We start from the raw sequence: 22,078 nt of genomic DNA on the forward strand, positions 1-22,078 counted from the left end.
TCCAGAGCAGAGCCACTGACACGCGGATTTAACTGTCCCCTTTGCGTCTTTACATTTGGGAATGGGGAGCAGCAGGAAGGACCTGTGCACAAGGGTGATGTGCATGCATGTAGAGGTTGTGCGCTGTAAGCGTAGGGTCCGTGCAAGTGAGCATGCAGGGTGTGTACTGGATGCTGAGGGGTGTGCTGAGCATGCATGGGGTGTGAGTGTGCTGAACATGCAGAGGAGGGTGTGAGTGTGCACAGAGCATATAGGAGATGTGTAGAGAGTACAGGGGAGGTCGGGGGTGCTGTGTGTGCATTAGGGTGTGTGCTGTGCATGTGCATGCAGGGGTGGTGGTGAGCGTGCGGGGGCATGCTATGTGTGAACAGGGACTGTGGGGTGCATGTGGGGGACTGGGGGACTGTGCGTCCAGGGCATGCAGAGCATGCCGGGGGTGCTGGGTATGTAGGAGGGTACTGGGCATGCAGGGGCTGAAGATATGCTGGGCATGCAGGGCTGGGGAGGGGGGCAGGAGCCTGGGCGTGTAGGGTCTGGGGGGCGCTGGGCATGCGTGGGACTGTAGATCTGCTGGGTGTCTGCAGGGTGGGGGTGCTGGGCGTGTGTGGGACTGTAGATCTGCTGGGTGTCTGTAGTGTGGGGGTGCTGGGCGTGTGGGGGACTGTAGATCTGCTGGGTGTCTGCAGGGTAGGGGTGCTGGGCGTACAGGGGACTGTAGATATGCTGGACGAGTGGGGGCTGTCAGGGAGCTGGCCAAGCAGGGGCTGTGGTGCATGAGGGGCTGGGGAATGCTGAGCACACAGGGGTTGCGGGGGGCTGAGCACGCAGAGGCTATGGATGTGCTGGGCATGCGAGGAATGGCGGGGGATGTGCTGGGTACGCGGGTGCTGTGGGTATGGGTGCTGGGGAATGGCAGGGGATGTGCTAGGCACGCGGGTGCTGGGGACGATGGGTGTGCAGGAGCTAGGGGGTGCTGGGCACGCGGGAGCTGGGGAATGGCGGGGGATGTGCTGGGCATGCAGGGGCTGTGGATGCTGGGTGTGCAGGGGCTGGGGAATGGCGGGGGATGTGCTGGGGATTGTGGGTGTGCGGGGGTTAGAGGGTGCTGTGCACACGGAGACCATGGATGCTGGGTGTGCAGGAGCCAGGGGGTGCTGGGCACGTGGGGGCTGGGGAATGGCGGGCCGTGTGCTGGGGACGCGGGGGCTGTGGATGCTGGGTGTGCAGGAGCTAGAGAGTGCTGGGTGTGTGGGAGCTAGGGAGTGCTGGGCACGCGGGAGCTGGGGAATGGCGAGAGATGTGCTGGGCATGCAGGTGCTGTGGATGCTGGGTGTGCGGGGGCTGGGGATGCTGGGTGTGCGGGAGCTAGGGGGTGCTGGGCACGCAGAGGCCGTGGATGCTGGGTGTGCGGGAGCTGGGGAATGGTGGGGGATGTGCTGGGCATGAGGGTGCTGGGGATGGTGGGTGTGCGGGGGCTAGGGGGTGCTGGGTGTGCGGGAGCTGGGGGGTGCTGGGCACGCGGGAGCTGGGGAATGGCGGGGCATGTTCTAGGTATGTGGGTGCTGTGGATGCTGAGTGTGCGGGGATTGGGGATGCTGGGTGTGCGGGAGCTAGGCGGTGCTGGGCACGCAGAGGCTGTGGATGTTGGGCTGAGGGTGCTGGGAGTGCTCTCAGGCAGGGTCTTCGCTTGCAGCAAGAAGGAGCCCTATTGCCTTTGCTGGGATTAAAGTTAAGCACGTGTTTAGCTGTGTTTCTGGATTGAGGCCCAGGTGTGCTTCACAGCTCCTGGGCCACACCCCCACAGCCCTGGGCCCTGCCCCCTGAGCCTCGCTCCCACAGTCCCTGAGCCTTGCCCTGGGGCCCCGCCAGCTCTTAAGCCTCACCCCCAAGCTCCTGCCCCTGCAACTCTGAGCCCAACCCCTAGGCCCTGCCAGCCCCTGAGCCTCACCCCTGGGCCCTGCTGGTACCTGCTCCTCTGTCTTCAGGTCCCCAAACTCCTCCAGGAACGCCGTCTCTGAGGGGAACTGCTGGGGCTCCAGGAAGTTCAGCAGGCTGAAGAGCTCCTCCACTGAGTTCTGCAGGGGTGTCCCAGTCAGCAGCACCTTGTGTTCCTGAGCAGAGCAGGGTCAGGGCTTCAGTTTCAGGGGGCAGAGCTCAGGCAGCCAGAATCAGAGCAACAGGTTCAAAGGGGCTGGAAGACTCGCACCAGGGACACTCACTTGCCCTAGCCATAACTTCACTCCTGCACCAGGAGGCCAGGGCAGTGATGCAGCAGACTGCAAACCCCAAGGGTCTGAAGGACAACCGCTGGCCCAGAGCGCTGGTACCGATCTGCTCCAGGTCAGCAGGCCCCCATGCTATCCCTGGTCAGGACACAATGGCCATGCACTGGAAGGTCTCTGTCCAGCCCTGACTAGTCCCTGTGTCACAGGATCAGCAGGGATGCCAAGGTCAGAGTGGTGCCAGGGCAGGGCTGCGGTAGCTCAGCAGCAGCACCGCATTGGAAGCTCACCCTGCCCCTGGCTGCTCTGCCCGGGCTCTCTGGGGAGGAGTTCTCCTCAGTGCCGCTGGGCCAGGCCCTGTGCCCCCACAAGAAGGACCATGGTCCAGCAGTGAGATCAGTGGACTGGGAGGCAGAACTCCAGGATTCTATTCCCAGCTGGCAAGTCTCGGCACTGCTCTGATCTTGCGTTGCCCCCAGCATAAAAGGGGCCTGACAGTAGCGACCTGCTCGAGGGCTCCATGTCTCTACAGTGGCTGGTTGGGGCAGTCACTGCCTGTAGTTGTTCCTGTAACAGGAGGCACTGGTCCAGCAGGGGCCTGGAGCCGAGCGAGCCCAATGGGGCCAGCTCCTCCGGAGGGAAATGGCACCCCTGACTTTGGGTGGGCAATGGACAGTCGAGTACGCCCAGCTTCAGGAGCCAGTGGGAGCTCAGGGCGAGCTCGTGCTGCTCCCCGGGCACTGCGTTAAACACTCACATTTATCCCCAGGTCGCTCTGCACACGGAGAGCAGCTTCAAGAGCTGCCGGCTGAGAGAATGAACGAAAGCCAGGGGTGCTGGGAGGCTGCAGCTTTCCATGGGCATCGTGCGAAGAGCAGAGAGCAGGGAGCCAGTGGGCAGCGCGGGAGTGGGGCCAGTATGAAATGGAAGAGGCTTGCAGCAGCATCCCATTAGTCTTGTACTGCCCACACCTGCAGGTCTGCTGTGTGGGCAACCCCCCACGTCATGGGGCACCAGAGAGTCAGACACGGACCCTTTTATGGCCCAGCACAAGCCCCATGACGAGTGCCATTCTGCAGTGCAGCAGAGCCTGAGCACACCAGTGTGTTGGTGCCCTTGGAGAGGGGACCATGTTTGCCCAATACACATCCGCCCCTGGCAATAGTTGGCACTGATCTGCTTCTCAGCCTTCACCCCTCTGCATCATCCTGGCACTGACAGCTTTGTGACCTCACTGAATACCAAGAAAAGAACTTGTGTCTAGAGCACCTTTCATCCCAGAGCCCTTTACTTACCATTGCTAATACAGTCTTTGTGCCACCCATCACTGGAAAGCAGCTGCCTCTAGAGTAGAACACAGCAGCTGTGCAGAACACAGTACCACTGCAGTACAGATGGGGCAGGGAGTGCTGGAGAATAGCAGCTCCCTCTGAGAGGGCAGAGGATGTAATTAGCCACGGTGGTCTGGCCAGGAACTGAGGTCGATGTCCCTGCTCTAGTGAACTGGGCCATAAAATTTGTAATGAGCACAAGTGGTCAGAGCCCCTTTGCTAATGCCCTTCCGGCAGCACCTCATGCTAGGTCAGCAGCATCTGACACTCCCCTGGAGGGCCCCAGCCGAGTACCAACCAGGCCCCACAGCCTGAACTGGGGAAATCACAGCCCAGGGTTCAAAAGCCAAGGGCATCTTCCCAAGGACAGCCGTGCCAGTTGACGGGGAGGGCTGGTTCCCCTTCACAGCCAAGCCCTGGTTGTGCTGGAACAGTACCAAGATGTGGCTGAGTCCAGCCCGCTCTGCGCTCCTGTGAGTTCTCACCAGAGCCATAAGCTTCAGCCCCTCCAGCAGCTTGCAGTTCCTGTTCTTCAGCCGATGGGCCTCGTCGATGACCACGCAGCGCCACTGTATCTTCTTCAGCTCGGGGCAGTCGGCCAGAATCATCTCAAAGGTGGTGATCACCACATGGAATTTGAAGATCCCTGGAAGAGGGTTACCCTGAGGAGACACAAGCCAGACAGTGCTTTACTCATGTCGGGCTGCAGTACACCCCAGACAGGCAAGTCAGCTGGACACAGCTATTGGGCAGCCCAGCCCTGATCTGCGGCAGCTCTTCAGAGAGCCAGGGGCTTCATCAGAGAGGCATTTCGGAGTGTACTACAATGTATCTGTGCAAGGGGAAGGCACTACCATCCGAGGCCACAGTGACACCACAATGGCAGCCATAGGCCTTGCGCAGGGCCAGCGAGGGGACCGGCAACCTGAGGGTCTCCAGCAGCCAGAGGGTGATGTAGCTGGAAGCGCTGGCCTCTTGGGAAGATCCCCTTGGGGACACTGAGACAGGGCTGCACAGCGGTCCTGACAGGTCACACCTCAAATGCAGACTCCCGAGACCATCTCTCCTCACGCAGCAGGCTGGAGTGCGCATCCAGCCAGGACTCTCAGGGCCCCTCCCTGCAAGTACAGGGGGCTCCCAAAGGGCCTGTATCCCACAGACTGGGTGCCTCCCTACCCCTCAGACTAGGTGCTCCTGACACTCCGAAACTGCAGGCTGGGTGCCCCCAGCCCACCACATCCCTCAGGCTGGGGCCCCCGAGAAAACCACATCCCTCAAGCTGGGTGCTCCCCAGACCACCACATCCCTCAGGCTGGGTACCCCCCAGCCCTCTGCGCCTCACAGACTAGGTGCCCCCCCGCTCACCGCGTCCCTCAGGCTGGGTCCTCCCAGGCCCACCGCGTCCCTCAGGTTGGGTACCCCCCCGTCCACCGCGTCCCTCTGGCATTCTGCGCCCCACAGAGATTGGGTGCTCCCGACAATCCACACCCCACAGGCTGCGTACCCCCCACATCCCTAAAGCTGGGTGTCCCTCAGCCCTCCGCGCCCCACAGATCAGGTGCCTTCCCAACACACCACATCCCACACACAGGGTGCCCTCTGGTAGGCTGCTTTCCAGAATCAGAAAAGCAGGCTCCTGCTATGGAGGAGGCGAGCCCATTCTCAGAAGAGGAAGGGACACGCAGCATTCCCACCCTCCTGCATGAGCAGTGCATGTCTTGGTTTGCATTGCACCCCATCACTTGGGTGCTTCAAGAGCACCTTCCCCGCAGTTAGGGCAGCCCCACGTGCTGGGCACACCCAGGCCAGTCACTTCATGAAAAACATACCTCGTGACGCAGAGCTAGGCAGGGAGCCAGGCTGCAAGGCTGACCCCAGGGGTATCTGTGACACTACACCCCATATTCATCAGGGGGTATGATTATGACATAATTATGATGCCATTTGTACAAGATAAGTCATGTGATGTGTCTAAGGAAAAGTTAGAATTTGCTGAATATGATTATCTTATTTGTGTGCATACTTCATTTTTGTATCTAAAGTTATGAATATTGACTATACATCTGTATTTCAAATGTAGTTACCCCTGAGGGACCTCATCTGTAGGCAAGATGCTTCCAGTCTAGACAGCTGGTTGAAAAGGGCCTATTCAAGATAATGGGTCATCAGGGGAAACAACAGGCCTTAGGAGAAGCTTATTCCTCATCTGGTGAGCCTTCCTGAGACTGCTCCAGACAGCCTGTAAGTAATGGCAGCTATGACTCAGCAAGGGCATGTGACCAGACCACATGACACTGATCTCCATTTTTCCCACAAAGGGGGCTGAGAACTGAGGTTGGAACAAAGGGTTCCCGCCATAAATTAAAGCTATATAAGGTGGGGTGTGACGTCACCTAGGGGCCTCACTCCTCACACAAGGACACTCCTGGAAAACCCCAAAGAACAAAGACTGGACTGGGGGAAAGAAAGTGTTGGACCCAGGCTAAAAGCATTTCTAGCCTGTGTATGGAAATCTGGTGAACTGCTTGTATATCAACCAGGGTGAGAGATTGCTAATTCGTATCCAATCTATCTAGTATGTTAGGCTTAGTTTGCGGTTTTGTTTATTTGCTAGATAATCTGCTTTGATCTGTTTGCTATTATAATCACTTAAAATAGATGTTTTTGTAGTTAATAAACTTGTTTTATGTTTTTATCTAAACCAGTGTCTTTGAAGTGTCTGGGGAAAATCTCAGCTTGGTTTAACACAAGTGTATCGTACATATTCCTCTCCACATTGAGGGAGAAGCGAACTGAATAATAAATTCAATCTGGTTGGGCTTTCAATCAGGGCAGCTTTGATCAAGGTAATCACTTGATGATTACCTGTTCTGTTCATTCTCTCTGGGGCACCTGGCATTGGCCACTGTCGGAAGACAGGATACTGGGCTAGATGGACCTTTGATCTGACCCAGTATGGCCGTTCTTATGTACACAGCATGTTGGGGAACCCACAGCTTTGGGGTCCTAGGCTGAGGAGCTGGAGGTTGTCTGTAACCTCTCTATTGTTGGTTCATGCAGTGCCTCATCAGCCTGCATGTAACTGCAGCTGGGTGTGTCGTTGCCTGTGCAAATGCTGGTGGGAGTGTAGGTCTGGGAGTAATCTACAGCTTGTCACAGCAGCACAGTGTGAGAGGGAGCCCAGGCTGGTGAGTCAGAGAGCTCAGTGGTACCCCAGTCCCAGGTAGCACCCCAGAGGGAACCCGTCACAGTATCCATCCACAACAGCAGCGGCCAAGGAGGAGAGATCTGAGGGTCACTGGGCCATGGGGAGCTGAGAGCAGCAGGCACCTGCATATCCCTGTACACCATCTCGTACTGCTGGATCATCTGCCTGCTGATTTGGCTGCCATGGTACACGATGGCATTCATCTCCGTCCAGGTGCGGAACTCCCGCTCCCAGTTGGTGATGGTGGAGAGCGGCGCAATGATGAGGAAGGGACCATGAATGTCCATCAGGAAGATCTCAGAAAGGAAGGTGATCGATTGGATCGTCTTCCCCAGGCCCATCTCATCCGCCAGGATGCAATTCTTCCTGCAGATGCAGCACAACACACACGGGGACACATTACGCATGGGGACACATTTAATAGGCAGCAGGTTTAAAACAAACAAAAGGAAGTCTTTCTTCACACAAGGCACAGACAATCTATGGAACTCTTGGCCTTCACAACATCCTCTGGCAAAAACTATAACATGGTTCAAAAACAAACTAGATAAATTCATGGAGGATAGGTCCATCAATGGCTATTAGCAGAATAGGCAGGGGTGGTGTCCCTAGCCTTTGTTTGCCAGAAGCTGGGAATGGGCAACAGGGGATTGATCACTTGATGATTATCTGTTCTGTTCATTCTCTCTGGGACATCTGGCATTGGCCACTGTCGGAAGACAAGATAATGGGCTAGATGGACCTTTGATCTGACCCAGTATGGCCGTTCTTATGCACATAGCATGTTGGGGAACCTACAGCACTGACACTGCCTGTCTTGCCACCTTGGGCAGGTCATGCCACCTCTCTGAGCCTAGGAGCACTGCAGACAGAATTGCCTCCCAGGGGGTTCAGAGGGGGAACTCAGGGCCTCTAAAGCATTACAAGATGCTCACATTAAAGATAGTCCAGGGCCAGCCACCAAAATATCTGCAAATTACAGGCCCACGGTCAGTGGGAAAACACTCACACAACTTCTATGGGTGCACACACAAATCAGGCTACTGTGCATGCAAAGGCTAACCATCTGCATGTCCATTTGCTCCAGGTATTTGTGCATGGGTCAGTGCATAGCACTGTGTACATTTCTGTCTCTTAAGGGCATCTGTGTCCCTGCTATTGGGAGGGGCACACCAGCATGGCCAGCACCAACCAACCAACTACCCAAGGGACACTCAGTGGAGTCCTCATTCTCCTGAGGCCTCACCAGCCCCAGGAACGCAACAGCACCTAGCACACACTTCATGCCATCTGGGAGGAGCCAACTTCATTGGTATTAAACAATCATAAAGGTAAAATTACAAGAATAAAGCTATATTGGTTGCTGCATACATGCAACCTGACAGCACGGTAAGTAGTGACCCATCAGCCCATGGGAGTGGTAAGCCCATTACTCCTGGGGGAATTCTGCACCACTGTGCCCACGCAGAATTTATGTCCCCTGCAGATTTTTTTTTTCCTCACAGAAAACAGATTCTGTCAGGGAGGCACTGCAATTATACCTTTCACCCACCAGGGGCTGCTGTGGCACCAGAAAAGAGGGCAGCTGACTCAGGGCCAGAGCAGCCAGCCACCGCAGAGAGGGAGCGGGAGGGCTGCCTTCCTCACAGCATCCTGCCCACAGGGCCAGGTGAGGAGGTATGGGATATGTGGGGGCGGCTAGAGCAGGACACACGGGGCTGCTGGGGGGGTCACACAGACTGGTGTTCAGAAGGGCTAGTGGGGGGCATAAAACGGGGTGGGGCACAGGAGCAAGGGGTGTGATAGCATGGAGAGAGGGGCCGATGGGAGTGGGGGTGCAGGGCCACATGGAGATGGGGGGTGGAGGGGTGGCTGAGTGGGGGTGCAGGGGCACATGGGGAGGGAGGGGAATGCGGGGTGTCATAAATATAAAGGGAAGGGTAAACACCTTTAAATCCCTCCTGGCCACAGGAAAAACCCTTTCATCTGTAAAGGGTTAAGAAGCTAAGATAACCTCGCTGGCACCTGACCAAAATGACCAATGAGGAGACAAGATACTTTCAAAGCTGAGAGGGGGGGGACCACAAAGGGTCCTCTCTGTCTGTTTGATGCTTCTGCCGGGACCAGAGCAGGAATGCAGGTCAGAACTCCTGTAAAGATTTAGTAAGCAATCTAGTTAGATATGCATTAGATTCTGTTTTGCTTAAATGGCTGATAAAATAAGTTGTGCTGAATGGGATGTATATTCCTGTTTTTGTCTCTTTTTGTAACTTAAGGTTTTGCCTAGAGGGATTCTCTATGTTTTGAATCTGATTACCCTGTAAGGTATTTACCATCCTGATTTTACAGAGGTTTTTCTTTTACTTTTTCTTTAATTAAAATTCTCTTTTAGAACCTGTTTCAGAGTAGCAGCCGTGTTAGTCTGTATTCGCAAAAAGAAAAGGAGTACCGGTGGCACCTTAGAGACTAACAAATTTATTAGAGCATAAGCTTTCGTGAGCTACAGCTCACTTCATCAGATGCAACTGTTGCATCGGTGCATCCGATGAAGTGAGCTGTAGCTCACGAAAGCTTATGCTCTAATAAATTTGTTAGTCTCTAAGGTGCCACCGGTACTCCTTTTCTTTTTAGAACCGGATTGCTTTTTTCATTGTTCTTAAGATCCAAGGGTTTGGGCCTGTGTTCACCTATGCAAATTGGTGAGGATTTTTATCAAGCCTTCCCCAGGAAAGGGGGTGTAGTGCTTGGGGGGATATTCTGGGGGGGAGACGTTTCCAAGTTGGCACTTCCCCTGTTATTTTTGTTAGACACTTTGGTGGTGGCAGCATAAAAGTTCAAGGACAAAAGGTAAAAGTTTGTACCTTGAGGAAGTTTTAACCTAAGCTGGTAAGAATAAGCTTAGGGGGTCTTTCATGCAGGTCCCCACATCTTTATCCTAGAGTTCAGAGTGGGGAAAGAACCTTGACGTGGGGACAGGGGAAGGGGTAGCTGAGTGTGAGTGCAGGGACACATGGGGATGGGAGGAGGTGGTACAGGGATGGACAGGGGGAGGGGCAGATGTCCCTGACTGAACAAGAAAGGCTAAGGTTCAGCCAGGGTCTGCATGTGGGAGGCTCCTTAACAATTCCTTCTCCCCTCCCAAAAAAACCCACTGTTCCATACCCCTCCCACCCACACCCAACAATCCTCCAGGCTCACTCCCAGGTGCCTACCCACCGATTACTTCCCTCTCCCTCAGCTCCTCTGTTATTCTGATTCCCCAAAATATTTGCACTGCTTCTGAGGGGAGCGGTAAATATGTTTCTGTATTGTAGTTTAAAGGAATTATTACTCAGAGTTCAGTATTAATATGCCTAATAAGGAATCTATTAGTCAAAACACATTTCCTGAATTTTTGTTGTTGTCCATATGGTTACAGACATACTTGCTAATAGGTATTTTGAAATAAATTACCAAAATAATTGAAACTGGCATAATTATATAGTGTTATTTTGATAAATAAAATATGCAGAATTTTGCAGAATTTTAGAATATTGTGCGCAGAATTGCTAATGTTTTGGCGCAGAATCCCCCCAGGCATAGCTCATGCATCTGCTTCAGGAAGCACCCTTCCCCTCCAATGGCACAACACTACACCTGGCCACTGACGTGTGAAACACCAGCAGTGCTCCTTGTGATGGGGCGTGCTCTGGCCCCTGCTCACCTGTTGTACCAGTTGAAGAGCAGCCAGTTCATTCCCTCCAGCTGGTACTCCCGTAGCTGGTTGCTATTCTTATAGTCCCGTGACTTCTCCAGTTTCTGCCAGAACTCGGAAGCGGGGCGCTCCTAGGAGGGAGAGCAGAGAGCATGACCCACGGAGGAGAACAGGCTAGTGCTCAGCGAGGTGTAGCTGCAGACTAGGGACAAGGGACAATGCTGGGCTCAGGCTGAAAAGGGAAAACTTGGGAAAGAGGTTTCAAAATTATTAGCAAGCATCAGCTGATCAACAGCAAGGCCTCAGCCCCTAGATGCCAGCACCTGATTTTCCCCACCCCAAACGTGGGGGATGCAGGGGATCTGGGTCTCAGGATCAGAACAGCAGGGGGCTGCAGGTCAGGACTGAGGGGCATCGGCAGCACTGGGCGGGGGCTCAGGATCCAGGGGCATCAGAAGCACTTAACCAGTACTGGTGCTAACAGGCCTCCCTCTCCCCGCGTCACAGAGAGGCCAAGAAGCCGAAGGGTACTTTACCACATGTTTGATCTCTGGTGGGATCTGCAAGGTCTCGAACTCTTTGATTTTTCCAGGGTCAACGTCTTCCTCCAGCTCCCAGGTGCTCTCCTCATACGGCAGCGAGCACCACTTGACAAGGTAGTGGGTCACCTCCTGCAGCACAAGGAGAGGTGCTTCGGGATCAGGGAGGGGGACATGTTCTGGAAGGCAAGGACCGGGGGCCACGCACTCTCTTGCCCCATGGGGTGTAAGCCCCCGGCATTAGCATGAACACGCATGCGTTCCAGCCCACCTGCCTGCACGTACTGCACACACAAAGACACGCACTCACACACGTGAAGACATGCACATGAGCCTGCCTGCCTGCCCGCACACACGTGAAGACATGCACACTCAGGCTGTGCAGACCCAGACCTCTGCTCAATCCAAACCTGGCCCAAATATCCCCCTGCATGGGCTAGGCCCTCAGGGTTCAAGGTCTCCTCCCCAGGCCCCAGATGCCAGCCGACAAGGAACACAACACACCATTCTCTGCAGGCTAGGGGGCTGAAGGATCTCAGCACCAGCCTCGGGATCACCACATTTCTAGCCCCCTGCTCCCAGCACTTCTTCCCTCTGGGTTTGCCGAGTCAGCACTTGGTGATAACTACACTGGAACCAGCATTCCTGAAACCCACAGCTCCCGGCAGGTCCCATAAACAGGCAAATAAACTTTCCTTCCCAGGTTACTTCCATTGAGCTCCTCTGGGCACAGCCTCTACCCTCCCCATTGCGCCTTGCTCCCCCCGTGTCCAGATGAAGATCAGCTGCATGCTAGGGGTGGCACTCACCTCCCCGGTGTCAGAGTCCTTCGTGTGAGCCACCTCCAGGATCCGATCCACCTCCACGTAGTCTGGGTTGAACAAATCCTCGTCAGGCTGGTGCAGCGAGAGGAGAGAGAGCGACACATTCAGTTTGCCTGCTGGGCCGAGCAGTGCGAGGGTGAAAGGGACATGGTCCCAGGGCTCCACAGTGCAGGGAGCACATACCGGAGCTGGCCCCTGCATCTGCCTCCAGGGGACCACCAGCAAGGTGTCGGGAGGGCAGGCCTCTTGCTGCCCTAGAACGCATGAGAATGCTGGCTCTGTGCTGCCGCTGATGGGAAGCGAGGAGCTCACACCAGGGCACAAGCTAGCTCAGAGCCTGGACCTGTGTGCTCGTGCATCCAAGGGTTTCCACCGATGAGCAGCCAGACACAGCCCCAAGCAGGCCTTCACACCCCTCCGTCCTGGCAAACCTCAGCAACCTGGGTCACCTGCTAGACACAGCCCTTCCTGACTCTCCTCTGCCAGCTCAACACAGCCAGGCTGGCACCAGGCTGTAGGGGCCCTCACCTCCCCACAGTCCCACCACTCTCCTTGGCAGGAGCAAGCTGCAGAGGTGTCACTGCCACTCTGGCAGGCTGTGGGGAGGGAGGGGAAAGAGATCAGTTTCCTTGCTGTGCAGCTTAGAGACTGAGGCAGAGCACGACTTGCACCCTGCCTGGGGTTAGGGGCATGATGCTCTCCAGTAGGGACGCTGCATCTGCACATTGGGCAAGGGCTGGGAGTTGGAGCCCCTGAGGGTTTACAGCCACGCTTACAAAGACATTGCCATTTCCTCAATGCTGATTTACACTCGCCAGGACATGGCACAGGAGCCGCCGGCAAATATCTCCGGAGCGAATGCTAGGAAACGGCTTCCAATCTGCTCACAAAGTGGAGGGGGAGGGAGCAGCCCAGCAGGGCCTGGGTGTTTATGGCTCCTTCTCTCCCTGCAACAGCCCTGCCCCAGGAGATCTCACTCACCCGCACCCTGAGCAGGCACATTGCACAGATGAGTGCGTAATGCCAGAGGGCTCTCCAGGGAGCCAAGCTGCCCTCATTCCTGCAGCAGAAATACATCATGGGCTACAAGAGGAGTCCAGATGCAGATGCCGCCCCATGTTATACATCCCCTGCCCCGATACACACTGCCCTGGCACGATAGTGCCACACACACCCTGCTCACACTGCCCTGATACATGCTGCACTGGCACAATGGTGCCACACGCCCCTGCTCACACTGCCCCGGCACGATGGTGCTGCACACCCCTGCTTACGCTGCCCCAGTGCACACTGCCCTGGCACGATGGCACCATACACCCCCTGATCAAAGTGACCATGACCTGCTAAACTGAGGCATGAGGTGCCCATGCCAGAGGGGGCTGGGTTAGCTCACATGTAGGCAAACACTGGCCTGACCCCTACGTCTTTCCTTAGACAAACGTGGACTGTCAGTGTGATCCCCAGAGCCACAGTGGGTTGGGGACAGCAGGGCTGACAGCTTGCAGTTATGTCTGGCACCGTGGGGGTGTCACTGGCCCCACAAGCACTGCTGAATACCTCTCCACCACCCGTCTGCCTGGGCTGCTGTGAGGCTTCTCCTGATCATACACACGTGAGCCAAGGAGCAGAGCCCGTCCAGTCTCCCCTTCAACCCGCTGGCATTGGGCTGGAGCTAGCAGCCAGCCCCAGGACTAGGATAAAGGCTGCCTGGCTCCCTCCAGCTGGGACGCATCGCTCAACACAGAGCTGGGGCAGGCTGGGCTGAGCCAGCCATCAAGCTGAAGCTCCTGCACTGTAACTGGGGACAGCTGGGCAGTGAGCATGGCAGATGGCAGTGCCCAGCCAGGGCTCACGAGCAGCACCCAGCCAGTTCACCTAGCCCAGCTCTCCAGAGAGGAGATAGAAGTGTCAGCCGCCCGGCCATGGCCTCACCTCCGTGAAGATATGCTTCATCTGGGCCTGCTTGTTCCGAAAGCGCTTTATCTTCTGAGAGATCCTGGGGTCCTTCTCCAGCTCTTCCAGCGTTGCCCACTTGCAGTGCAGGTAGGAGCTGCGGAACAACAGGCAGACAAACATGAAAGCCTGGTGGGTCGCGATCCCGCCCCCCTCCCAGTGTGAAGGAGCCCTCAGTGACCCCCCACTGCACTAAGCTCCTGGTTTGTAACACAAGGCCAGAGGCTGGGGAAACAAATGGCTCTGGTACAGCTGAGACTGAGCTCCATGGCCAAGGATGGCAGTGACTTCCTGTTCCTAACACCCTGCCAGGGGCATGGGCTCAGAAGGAAGCCCCGGGGGAGAGGTTCCAAGCACCTATCCAGAGCTAGCACAGGCTGGGTTTGCAGCAAGCTGGCAGCCATCCCAGCAAGGTGGATGCTAGTGCGAGGGGAGCAGCATGGGGCACGCACGTGCACACACACCTCTGCACACAGCACTTCCTCATACACACTCTGCATCCAGTGTACGCACACACACACCTCTCTGAACATCTGTACATACACCTCTGCACTCATCGCATGCGTACATCTTGCCACACACCAAGTGCATGCGCACATCTGCACGCAGCATGTGCACACACATCTCTGTGCATACCACGTGCATGCACACGCATATACTTCTCCACACAGCACTTGCATACACACATCTCTGCACACAGCACATGTGCCAATACAGAACATAAACGTTGCACGTACAAGTTCCTGTACTTGACGTAGAATTCCTCCATCTCATAGGCCAGGCCGCCCGGGTGAACCTGAAACCAAGAGTGAGCGGGTTAGCACCAGCCAGCGCAGGGAAGGGGTGCAGGGCCAGGTACCTCTCCCCTGGTCAGGGGTCCGACTCGGCTCCTCTGGCCTGCGAGTAAGCTGGAGGCAGAACTGGAGCATGGGAGACAGCGAAGAGGAGAGCGGAGCAGCATGAGGCTCTGGAAGATGATGAGCGCTGCCCCAGCTCTAACCTGAAGTTTCAGTGGCCCTGGAGGGCCAGGAAGGTAACCCAGGGACAGAACTTCCTCCATGCGCTGCCCCAGAATACGCTTCCGCAAAGGGCAGCCACATGCCAACAGCTCACCAGGCTCAGGCTCCCACCCATGTTGGCTCACTGCCTGACTGATGGGCAACGGCCTTCCCCTGCCCAAGGCCTGGTGGGAACCACATTAGCCCCACCCACAGGAAGCGCTGGGATCTACCACACCCCAGAAGTGTGGGATCCAGTAGAAGTTGCACACAGCTGGCACTGCGGGGACCCAGTACTTGCCTCTTTGGGATGTGCAGGCTCTGCCAGACCCCTCTTCACGCACCATGTCCCAAGCCCGCAGTCCACCCCGCTGCTCCAGAAAGGACAGTGTTCCCATCTCTGCCCTTCATGGAGCTGCTCTGTTGTGAGGCTCCTCTGCTGGCCTCACCCAGGCCCAGCAATGGCCATAGTCAGCCAGTCAGAGCCCTTCTCTCATCGTGCCCACTGTACCCTGAGAGAGCCCGGAGCAGATGCTCATGGGAGACAGCAGGGACTAACTCCTGGGGAAGGGAGACTCCCCGTCAGTGGGCTATGCCTCTTCCTTGGGAGTGTCCAACCCCAAACGGTGTGACATCACATTGCCTCAGCCCCTGGCGAGGAGGCCATGGGCAGCCATAGGGCCACATCAGTATGCCAGAGCTGTGCCCAGGTGTCTCCCTTTTCTAGACACAGGAGGAGAGGGACACTCACCTCCTTCTGCACCAGTTTGGAGGCAAGGATCTTCTCAATGATGTTGGCATCATCCTCAGGGGGCTCCTGAAGGCATCGAAGGGAAAGCAGAGTCAATACCTTGGCCTGGTAGTGGGGCACAGCACCCGCAGCCCTGCCACACAGAGCTCACTGGCCGCCCCACTCACCTTCCACCCACTGGGCTCACAGCTGTGTGGGAGCCTGGAGCTGGCAAACAATGGGATGTTCTTCACAGTCCCAGGTCAGAGGGATCAGAGCAGCACCACTCACTGCTCTTCAGACAGGCCAGGAGCAGCTTCAATGGCTCCTGGATGGGGCTGCAATTTCCAGGGCTATGTTTGGGGTCAGGAGAGGCGAAGCATCATCCCGGCACCCTGGCTCCTCCTGGTGGCACGCAGCTGAGGCCGCCCAGACCCCGCCTGAGCCCAGCAGTGCCCAGCACCAAGGCGCTATTCCTTCCTGGCCACACAAACGCAGGGGATGGTGCCAGCAAGCCAGGGGACTGGGAGGTGCTCTGCACTGGGGCTGGACAGAGCCTCAGGGCCAGCGTCTGCCTGTCAGTGCGCCAGCTCCAGCCTCTCCCGGGGGCACGAGGGAGCCAGCAGCACACAGCATACACACAATGCGGGGGTACCCTGAGAACACCAAGACTGCATAGGCACGACAAGGGTCCTCTTCCACCCTGCAATATCACTGGGGCAGAGTGTCCCAGGGCAGGGCATGACTCCCCCTCTCCACGGGGAGGGGCTTGTGCTCTGCCGCAAGCTGGAGCAAGTACAGAAGCAGACCGCAAGTGGAAGGGCTTGGGGGAGGGGGAGGAAATACAGGCCACAGGCTCCTGAGAGCAGGGCAGGTGGGGCACCCAACTACATTGGGGAGAGCCCCACACCTCATGGCCGGCTGCATCACTATCTGTGCCACTCACAAACTCCCCATCTCCATCCCTGGGGGCACCATGGGGTGCAGCCATGCTCACTGCCTGCACACGGGTATTGTAAGAGCCTTGTGGATGGGTATTGTTCCTAGCCTGGGAAGGGCCAAGGTGCCAGTGGGTTTCCCTAGCCACAGTTGCCATGGTCACTTCTAAAATGCTGGATGTCAGATGGAGGCAACGAATGCAGCCAGCCCCAGTGGCCGCAGCTCGTTGGACTTGCTGGCATAATGCTGCAGGGTAGCGGGAGGCATTGAGCATTTGCACATAGTGACCCACCCAGAACAGGGTTTTCTCCAGCGTATGCTGGGGTCAGGCCACATTTGCCCTGCCCAGAGGGAAGCAGATGGCAGGTGGGGCCAATGGGCCTGCCAAGGCCACTTCCCTTTCCCATTTGGATTTCAGCAAAGGATTTGCTGGGGTCTCTCAGGAAGTCTCACTTGCAAGATCATTTCCATGGGCCAAGCTAGGATCACAGGCCTATGACAGTGGCCAAAGGAGAATCAGCAACAGAGAGAAAGGGCCGAACATCTCCCCTGGGAAGAGCAGCAGGGTCGCGTTGAAGAGCTCAGTAAAAGAGATGACTAATATTCATGTGGAAGCTTGGCTGAGAGCTGACTAAGTGGTACACAAAGAGAGGCTGTAATCAATATTGAACAGCTTCATTAAAGGGCTGGAGCAGGGAGTGAGCAACCAGTGCTTGACACTCACAGCAGAGACTCAGCCGAGAGAAGCTGTCAGAGTCAGCCAGGACAGATCACTGACACAGAGGAACCTGGTGAGAGTAGAGACATGGGCACCGAGAGAGCGTGTAGAGAGGCACATCCGAAATGTCTCAGGACTCACAGTGAGTGGCCAGCGTGCCAGACACAAGGTGATGAGGCTACAAAGATGGTGAGCACAGCGCTGGGCTGCAGACAGACCCCATACTCTGGAGCAGGGAAGCGACTGCCCCATGCCGCATGGTGGATTGTGATCACAGCCCCCACACAGGGCACTGCATTGCCAGAGATGCCAAGAAACTGGAGAGGGATCAAAGATACCAGCAGGCTGGAGACACTAATCTCCATGGCCTCAGTCCTGACAGCTTAGTGTGGCTAGGGCATGTGGAAGGAGGGACATGGCAGCAGCCCACAGAAACCCCGAGGGTATTAATGCCAAGGAGGAAGGGGATCACTGAGTGTGATGTCAGGGGCAGAGCTGGATGGGGCAGGAAGACAGCCTCCCCTGGGAATAGCCTCCCAGAGAAGGGGCAGAGCAGGGCCGGCAGAAACAAGAGGGAGCTCAAGCCCCGGACCATGGGCTGAGAACAGGCCCTCACTGACCTGGCAGGCTGACATGCTGGGGCTCTGGATGGTCCTTCCCATCCCTTAGCGCTAGGAGGTGCTGGGGTTGAACGCTTCACTTTCGGAGAGCCCCCCGCACACTCTGCAAGGAGCCATGCTGAGCTCAGCTGGACAATGCTCTGGGCAGCTCTCACCCATCCTCTTAGGCACATGCACTGCCCCACACAGCTGTCTCCCCCTCGGACCCACACGCTCCTGCTTGCTTTCAGTACACAGTCAACAGCACATTCATGCCCCTCCCTCAATCCAGCAGAGCCCCACCCCCTCTCTAAAGGGAGGGCTGGTGCAAGACAGGCTAACGGGCCCTCCCATACCTCTGCCTGCCATGCCAGCGTGGACGCAGAGAGTGCGGAGGCTCGCCCAGCTCCCAGCACTGCTATCGTCTCGCCATCATCATCCACCACTTTGAAATCCAGGTCCTCATTGTACTTCCTCCGCTTCACCTGGCGACCCGAGCGGCGCTTCTGTGTGGTAGACAACACAGGCCATCAGAGGGCTGATGGACAACGCCACCTCTTCCTCCCCATGGCCACGGGGACTCACAGGGGAGGGAAAGGTGCTAGAGGGGAGACAGCACAGCCACACCTGGGAGAATCCCATCCCCACCCAGGCCTGTGGGACAACAGTGCCCTATGCAGCAGACACTGCCAGAGTGCGCGGCTATTCTCACAGTGATTTCTGTCTTCGTCTCTTGGCTCTCACACAGGGCACTACCAGAGATCAGATCCCCCCTCCCCAGGCCAAAAAGACCAGCTGCTCACATGCTCCCTGAGAACCCCTAACATGGAGCACGGTGTTTGAACCCAGCATTCCAGCCCTGTGGTTCAGATGCGTCCATTTCGGGCCCATCCTGGTAGGTGCCCAGGGACCGCAATCCTCAGAAGCCATGGGGTATTAAGGGCGCCTGGCACCTCTCAGGATTGGTTTAAGCCACATGCTTTTCTAGCCTGGCTCAGAGGTGGCGGGGGAGCACCGAACACGGGACAAGGCTCTGGCAGGGGTGAGCACCGAACACGGGCCAGGGCTGAAGGATGCTGGGGGATGGTGAATCCCCTGTCCAAATCACATGGGCCATCTCTTAGGGGACCCCAATGGAGAGCTGTGCAACTGCTGGATTGCGGAGGGAGGTTCCCAACATGACGCTCCCAACCCCATGAATGGAGCAGGCCACCTCTAGCACTGCAGCTCTGCTGCCCAGAGAGCCAGAGACCAGCAGGGCTCCACAGTGTGGGAGGGTGCTGCCCATGCTGTGCTCAGCACACCCTCCCGCTGGCCTGAGGAGCAAGGCACTCCCAGACTCACTGAGCTGGGGAGCAAGGGGTCAGAGGGGAACCCGGACAAGTGATGTGCAAGGGCAGCTTGCTGGCGTTAACTTCTACATTACCAGCCGCAAACCTGGCCGAGGTAGCTATCCACTGACCAACTGCTACCTGAGCTCAATGCACAGGCACCCAGATGTAAGAAATCAGCCGTAGGAAGTCAGAGCTGTGTTAGATTCCCAGGACGTACAACGGGCTCTAGCCAGCTGAGCCCACGGAGGCTAGCGCCCTGCACATACCTGGCTGTCGGCCGACTCAGCAGACTCCTCAGGGCTCTGCAGAGACTGGCTCAGGAGGCCTTGATCCAATTCCAAACTCTCCACTGGGATCTCGTTTTTCCTTTTCCCTTTCTTCTTCTTCTCCACCGGGGTTGGTCCTTGCTCCTTGCTGCCAGGAGAGACGGACAGTTAATCCCTTCTCCAGAGATGTCAGAGCTCAGCAACCAGGGAGAGGCCAGCAAAACCCTTTCCCTTTTTAGTTCTTTAATCCCACTTTGGGGAGCTTCTGCATCAGGTCACCAGGATGCACAGAGGCCAGCAGGGAGAGCTCCCCTTGGGAGTGAACCCCGACTGTGCACAAGACACCTGGCCCCACAGTCACAGCGTTCTGACCATGGGCCTGGCCCCATGGTCAGAGCACCGCATGAATCTGGTCAGGATGCCTAGCCCTGTGGTCAGAGAGCCACACAGACGTGGCCAGGACACCTGGCTGCACCGTCAGCCCTGTCAGGGAGTGTGGTCTACTGGTCAGAGCAGATATCTGGGAGTTATAAGAGGAGGTTACCTATCTGTAACTGAAGGCTCTTTGAGATGCATGGAATACCCTACCTGTATTACACTGAGGGGTCTGAGCATGCACCTGGAGCTGGAGCTTTTAAAAGTAGTAGTGTCTGTGTTGAAGCCCTTGGTTTCGTCCAGGGTGGACTGACTGTGCCCTCAGCTCCTTCTCCATCACAAATCAATCAGATCTGCAGCAGAGGGGAAGGATGGCAGGACTGGAATACAGATAGGGACCACACATCTCGAAGAACCACCACTTACAGGTAAGTCACCTCCTCTTCTTCTTTGCATGACAATCTCTATGGTATTTCACTGAGGATGATTAACAAGCAGTACCTTAAGTAGGAGGAAGGTGTGAGGATGATGATGATAAAACCAGGGAGAGAAGGATGGCTGCTCCGAAGGAGGCATATGTAGAAGAGTCCCGCACCAAGGTGTAATGGGAAGAGAAGATATGTACTGAACTCCACGTGGCTGCCCTACAGATGTCCATAAGGGGCACGTCATGAAGCACGGCTGCAGTTGATGCTTGAGCTCGCTTGGAATGGGCCTGTGTCCCATACAATGGAGACAGCCCTGATAACTGGTAGCAGAACATAATGCACCCCGAAACCGACTTAGAGATCCTCTGAGCAGAAATCACTTGTCCCTTAATGCATTAAGTTACAGCAATAAAGAAGCCTAGGGGACTTCCTGAAGGGTTTTGTCCTCTGCAGGTAGAAGGCCAGGGCCCTGGGGATGTCGAGGGAGCGAAGGGGTTGTTCCTCCACTGAAGCATGAGGCTTTGGAAAGAAGGCAGGTAAGTGTATAATTTGGTTGATATGGAAACAAGGGACAACCTTAGGCAGGAACTTGGGATGCAAGCGTAGGGAAACCTTGTCTTTGTGAAAAGTGGTAAAGGGGCAATCAGCCATCATGACCCCCAGTTTGCCCACCTGTCTCGCAGAAGTGATAGCCACTAGGAAGGCAACCTTTATGGAGAGAAGAGAGAGAGCATGAGGCCGTAGGTTCAAAGGGTGACTTTGTCAATGTCGTTCGGACAAGGTTGAGGTCCCATTGGGGAGCGATAGACTGAACAGGAGGGTAGATTCATAGAAGACCTTTCCAAAACCTGGAAGTCAATACATGAGTAAATACAGCGTGTCCCTCAAATGGAGGGTGGAAGGCACTGATAGCAGCACTGGATGGAGCTGAGAGTGAGGCTGGATGCCTTCAGAGAGAGGAAATAGTCCAGAATAAGATAGTTGTCCACATTTTCAAGGACAAGGCTCCAGCTTTGGGACCAAGAAGTGAAATATTCCACTTGGCCCCACAGGAGCATCTCGAGGATTCCTTCCAGCTGCTCAAGAGAATGCCCTGCATTGCCGACAAGCATTCCCACTTTAATAAAGATGCCCATCCAAAAACAAAGCTCTGGGGTGCCGGATCCATCTGCCCTGTTGCATGACCAGTTCTGGGAGAGGTCGTAGTGTGGAGTGCACTGACATGCAGAGAAGCAGGGGAAACCAGAACTGTCGAGGCCAGAAGGGAACAATCAGAATGACTATCACTCTTTCTCATCTGACCTTGTGCAGGATTCATGGTAGGAGCAGTAGGGGAGGAAAGGCATAACTGAACCGATTAGACCAGCAAAGGACTAGAGCATCGCCCTGGGACAGGACACCAAGACAGCCTCTGGAGCAGTATTAGGTGCACTTGTTGTTGGCCTGGGAGGAGCAGAGGTCCCTGATTGGAGTTCTTCAGCAGCTGAAAATGCTGGTGACTAGTGTCGTGAAGCTCTCATTCATGAACTTCTGCTGAGAGAGTCCACGATTATGTTTTGAATTCTGGGAAGGTACACCATGGAGAACAGAATCTTGCAGATGATGCACCAATCCTAAAGGCCTCTGTCCAGAGCATGGGAGACCTCGTGCCCCCTTGCTTGTTGATGCAGTAGACAGTGGTATTTTGTAATATGATGAGGACATGACAGGAATGGATGGATGGGAGTAATGCCCAACACGCTCTCCTCACTGCTCTAAGTTCCAGGGTGTTGATGTGCATCCGGGACTCCCAAGCAGTCCAAGTGCCTTGAGTCTTGCACTCACCAATGTGGGCCCCCCATCTAATGAGCAATGTATCCGTGATAATTGTCATGGAAGAGGAGGATGGGAGGAACGGTATCCCAGTGCACACCCGAGCCA

The 22,078-nt window shown here is 56.0% G+C and overlaps 1 protein-coding gene across 1 annotated transcript in view; it reads right to left on the reverse strand.

Annotated features, from left to right (window-relative positions):
• The window catches only part of CHD6 (chromodomain helicase DNA binding protein 6), a 138,275-nt gene that overhangs the window by 65,462 nt on the left and 50,735 nt on the right, over positions 1–22,078 (reverse strand). Inside the window, 11 exon segments of the mRNA XM_043496052.1 lie at positions 1,968–2,111; positions 4,039–4,215; positions 6,884–7,127; positions 10,465–10,586; positions 10,992–11,126; positions 11,804–11,890; positions 13,751–13,868; positions 14,509–14,567; positions 15,521–15,586; positions 18,112–18,261; positions 19,356–19,503. Coding sequence (XP_043351987.1) covers positions 1,968–2,111; positions 4,039–4,215; positions 6,884–7,127; positions 10,465–10,586; positions 10,992–11,126; positions 11,804–11,890; positions 13,751–13,868; positions 14,509–14,567; positions 15,521–15,586; positions 18,112–18,261; positions 19,356–19,503 — 1,450 coding nt within the window.

Source organism: Dermochelys coriacea, chromosome 13 (genome assembly GCF_009764565.3).
Source record: "Dermochelys coriacea isolate rDerCor1 chromosome 13, rDerCor1.pri.v4, whole genome shotgun sequence".
NCBI lineage: Eukaryota > Metazoa > Chordata > Testudines > Dermochelyidae > Dermochelys > Dermochelys coriacea.